Source organism: Peromyscus maniculatus, chromosome 5 (genome assembly GCF_049852395.1).
Source record: "Peromyscus maniculatus bairdii isolate BWxNUB_F1_BW_parent chromosome 5, HU_Pman_BW_mat_3.1, whole genome shotgun sequence".
Taxonomy (NCBI): Eukaryota; Metazoa; Chordata; class Mammalia; order Rodentia; family Cricetidae; genus Peromyscus; species Peromyscus maniculatus.
This window is the reverse complement of record NC_134856.1, coordinates 81921571-81926536: the sequence shown is the minus strand read 5'-3', so window position 1 is coordinate 81926536 and position 4966 is coordinate 81921571. Positions and strand designations below refer to the sequence as shown.

At 40.4% G+C, this 4966-nt stretch overlaps 1 protein-coding gene across 2 annotated transcripts in view; it reads left to right on the top strand.

The window, feature by feature from the left end:
• The window catches only part of Cdc123 (cell division cycle 123), a 49119-nt gene that overhangs the window by 390 nt on the left and 43763 nt on the right, over window positions 1-4966 (top strand). For both annotated transcript variants that reach the window (XM_042278121.2, XM_076572764.1), the window contains exon 2: window positions 3677-3748. In XM_042278121.2, the coding sequence (XP_042134055.1) occupies window positions 3677-3748 (72 nt within the window). The remainder of the gene's footprint in view (window positions 1-3676; window positions 3749-4966) is intronic.

Genomic DNA, 4966 nt, shown 5'->3' with positions numbered 1-4966 from the left:
GTAAGATACCTGGAGGCGAACTGCGGTGTTTGGGCGAATCCCATCTCCTTCAGAAAACTAAAAAAGGCAGGCCCTCCGACGACTCAGTGGGAGTGTCGGCGTTGAGCTGTCGACTTCTTAGATTTGAAGTGGCAAGATTAGCAAAGAAGATCAGAATTTACCGTGCTTCTCGTTGCGAGTCCTTGGAGCGTGTCAAGAGAGGTAGGAAAGCAGTGAGGGTCATAGGCAGGGTAAATTGAGATCGATACTTTTGGAATTGACAGAAGCACAAGGTGATAAACAAAACAAAGCAAAACTGGGTGGTCCACCTTGCCACTTGTTGGTTGTTTTTGTTCTTAACTAACCACTCACAGAGGCTTATTCTTAATTATAAATGCTTGGCCTTAGTTTGTCTTGTTGCTAGCCAGCTTTTTTTTTTTTTTTTTTTTTTTTTTTTTTTTTAACTTTAAATTATCCCGTCTTACCTTTTGCCTCTGGGCTTCTACTTTTCTCTTCTGTAAATCTTAATCCACTCTTACATGTGTAGCTGGTGGCTGGCGCCTGATGTCTTCCTCTGCTTGCTTCTCTTCTTGCTTCTCCTAGATTTCTCCTTTTATTTATTCTCTCTGCCTGCCAGCCCCGCCTTTTCTCCTGCCTGGATATTGGTCGTTCAGCTCTTTATTAGACCATCAGGTGTTTTAGACAGGCACAGTAACCCAGCTTCACAGAGTTAAACAAATGCAAAGGAATGCAACACATCTTTGCATCATTAAAGCAAATGTTCCACAGCATAAGCAAATGTAGCACATCTTAAAATAATATTCTACAAGAGCCACTGACTAACCCGACTGGTGACAGTTACTGAGTTCCATCACTGTAAAATGAGGGCAGGGATACTGACCCGACCTAAGTCTGTTGTGAAGCTCCGTTATGGTAATGTATAGGAAGCATTAGATGGTTGCATTGCTACTGATGACCCAGTGTTCTGAGAAGCAGCAATCCATCTGGAAAGAGAATGGGATTGTACTTGTCCTCTAGTTCCCTGGCCTAGAACAAGGAATCTATTCAGGTTTGCAGAATGCCTCTGGTGAATTGCCTCCAGCCATTCAAAAGCAACAATAAAATATGAAAGATGTAGATAAGACTTTCATTCACTAACAGGGATAGATAGTATATATATCTCCAAAGGCCGTGGGTATCCATGGGTAGGTAGGATTTCTTGCATTTTGCTCACTTCTCCTTTAGACTTACCTAGATTGTCACTTATTTGGACATCAACTGTCTTTCCCATTTCCTTCTGTTCTCTTTTTGAATTTTGAAGGTTTGGAAGAGCACTTGCTTTCCAGTGCTCTTGGAATAACTTCCAAGGTTATTCAAAAGACATTTCTTTTCCATCGTGCTATTCAAACATAGGTTCTCTTTCTAGTTACACATGTGGTAATGGAATGTATAGTAACACAAAGTAAGATAATTCTTGCATTTGAAGATGGCCAGTTACATCAAAGAAGAGCTGTTGATGCAGCAGTAATTGCTGTCTGTCACTAGTTATCTTTCCTAGCTGAAATTCCAGTCCTTCATTAACTTACATAATTAAAGTTAAGCTGTGGGTCTGAAATAATGTTTGGATTATTTCTTTGGCGTTGGTATGACAGATGGTTCACTTGTGAACTTGTCAGTTATTTTTGTGCTGAAAATCGTTTTTTGTTCATTTTGTCTATCTTTTTGAAAGAGTCTGGTTATCAAACTGGTGACCTTCCTAGCTCAGTCTCCCAAGTGTTGGGGATACAGACTGCACTACCATTCCCAGCCCGGCTCTGAATTTTCTTTTTTCTTTTTTTTTTTTTTTTTTTTGGTTTTTCGAGACAGGGTTTCTCTGTGTAGCTTTGCGCCTTTCCTGGGACTCACTTGGTAGCCCAGGCTGGCCTCGAATTCACAGAGATCCGCCTGGCTCTGCCTCCCGAGTGCTGGGATTAAAGGCGTGCGCCACCACTGCCCGGCTAACCTGAATTTTCTTAAGAACTGTCCTTTGGTGTGTGTGTAACTGTCTGTTATAACCTCTGACATAGTGTACCTTCGCCTTAAGCAGAATAAGCATACAGTGATTAACAGTCAGACTCTAGAGAGTCAGAACCATCTGTCTGAGTTTGAATTCTGGTTCTATTTTAGCATCTTCAGCAAATTACTTCATCTCCCTGAACCTCATTTGGAAAACGCAGGAAGTAGTAGGATTGTCATGAGTGTTACATAAAATAAAATACTTAAAGTGCTGCTGCTCTTTCTAATACATAGTAAACACACACAAAAATGTTGCTTGTTACCTTTTGGATTTAATATTTTAATTCACTTAAAATGTATGCCACGTATACGAAGATGATAGTGGAAATAAGCCAATAAGTGGGATTTTTATGGCATCACTAAGCAGTCCATGACTAAGCTGTGTTACCTAAACCCACCTTTAAAATGTTTATTTATTCATTTATTTATTTAATTTGTGTGTGTGTGTGTGTGTTGGGCATGTGGAGGTTACAGGAGTCTGTTTTCTCCTTCCACCGTGTGAGTCCTGGGGATTGAACCTCAAGTTATCAGACTTGATGGCAGGTACCTTTACCCACTAAGCCTTCCTACCTGTCCAGACTAAAAGCATGCATTCTTTTTGAAACCATGCCCTCTATTTAACTTGGTGATGTCATTAGCACCTAACAAGACAGCCCTTCCACAATCCAGACAAATCAAGTGAAGGCATATGGCAGCCATTGTCTGCTTTAGTGCTGAAAATACACCTTCTGACTATTGTCTTAGAATTATTATTTAGTGTTTTATTACTTTTGCTTCAGAGCTGATTATGCACATTTATTTTTAAAAATAATTTTTATTTATCCCTTGAGAACTTCATATATGTATATGATGTATTTTGATCCTATTCATGCCATTTCCCCCTTCTACTCCCAGGTTTAAGTAACACACTCTACCTCCCAACTTCCTATCCTGTATTTTTTTTTTTTTTTTTTTAAATATCTCAGTTCAATTAGTGATGCCTGTGTGTGCCTGGGGGTAAGGCCACCCACTGGAGTTTGGGCAGTCTTCCAGTATCCACATCACCTAAGAAAATGACCCTTTTCCCCACAGCAACCATCGATTGTCAATCGCTCTCAGCTGGGAGTGGGCCTTGTGAGCTCCCCACCCCACTTCATGCTGGGATTTTGTTTGTCTGATCTTTTGTTGGTAACCATAGCTGCTGGGAGTTCATGAGTGCAGTGCCACATCATGTCCAGAAAACAGCATTCCACAGTGCTCCTCCCCATCCTCTGACTCTTTAGCAATGTTCCCTGAGCCTCAGGTGTGAGGTTGATATAGATGTCCCGTTTAGAGGTGAGCATTCCATAGTCACTCATTCTCAGCATTCTGATCAGTTGTGATTTTTATCTGGTTCTCTGGATTTGGCTGGTATTTTTTCTTATTTCACTGTAAGAACTACTGTGGTAATTACTGTGGTAAACTGAAGTGTGTATTCATATTATACTGAGCTAGTTAGAATCAAGCCTAAGCTATAACCCAAGATTTCATAATTAATAATAAGTCTCTGGGTTTTTTTTTTGAGCTGATGCCCCTTCCCCTCCCAAAAATCTGTCTACATCTCTCCTCTGTGCTAGTCCTTTTAAATGATGCCCTTTTTTGGTATATTTTGTTTTTTTTCCAGTGTCATTCTCCCACTTCCTCAGAATGTGAAAGACTATTTACTCGACGATGGGACTCTGGTGGTTTCAGGAAGGTAAAGTATATCAGAAAACAATTCTTTATAATCATAAAGAAATGGTGTACCGATTAAGTCAACATTTTTGCATGGGTGAATAGATTAGCCTAGGCGTACCATCCTCTTCACTCAGGAGGCAGAGGCAGATGGACCTCTGTGAACTCAAGGCCAGCCTGGTCTACACAGCAATTTCCAGGCCAACCTGTACTACACAGTGAAAGCCTATCTCAAAGTAAATAAAGAAACAATTAAGCACGTCCTTGAGATTGATGTTCAGGTCCTCGTGTCTGCACAGCAAGTGCTTTTGCTCCTGACCCACCTCCTCAGCCCCCTTGTTTGTGTTTTTGAAACAGTTTTGTCATATCCCACACTGGCCTGAACTTTACTGTGTGTGTGCAAGTTGGCCTTGATATTGCCTGCTGGATTTTTAGTGTAGCTTTCTGGATTGTATTTCTGGCATTGATTACCCCTTTTCTTTTTTTGTTTTTTTCTTTCTTTAAAAAAAAATTTTTTTTAAATTATTTATTTATTCCTATTTTATGTCCATTGTTTTGTCTGTGTGAGGTTGCCAGATTCTCTGGAACTAGAGTTACAGACAATTATGAGCTGCCATGTGGGTGCTGGGAATTGAACCCAGGTCCTTTGGAAGAGCAGCCAGTACTCTTAACTGCTGAGCTATCTCTCCAGCCCCCTCTTTCTTTCTTTTTTTGTTTGTGTTTGAAGACAGGGTTTCTCTGTGTAGCTCTGGCTGTCCTGGAGCTTGCTCTGTAGACAAGGCTGGCCTCAAACTCAGAGATCTGCCTGAGTGCTGGGATTACAGGCATGATACACCACTCCCTGACCATTGATAACCTTTTAATAACATGAAAATCATTAAAGTAGAGTCTCAGTGTGGTGTAATTAAAGGATAAGGAAATAATTTAAAAAAAAAGAAAAAAGACCGCACGCTAAGTATTAGGGTTCTGCCTAACATGGTAGATTTAAGTTCTGAGTTGAATCTTGTACACTGAAAAGGAAACTGCTACTCCCAAGTGTAGTATATATAATAACTCACAGTATTATTGACCCCTAATGTTAGAAGACATTTTATACATTTCCATGCTGTGGACATCAAAGAGCCTTCTGTATTGACTTTTCATCCGTCAGATGTGTGCATGAGTATCAGGTATTGGCAAGCACCATGTGGAATGTTGAGGGTGTTCTATAACACCATTCATGGGGAGATGTAAGCAGGTG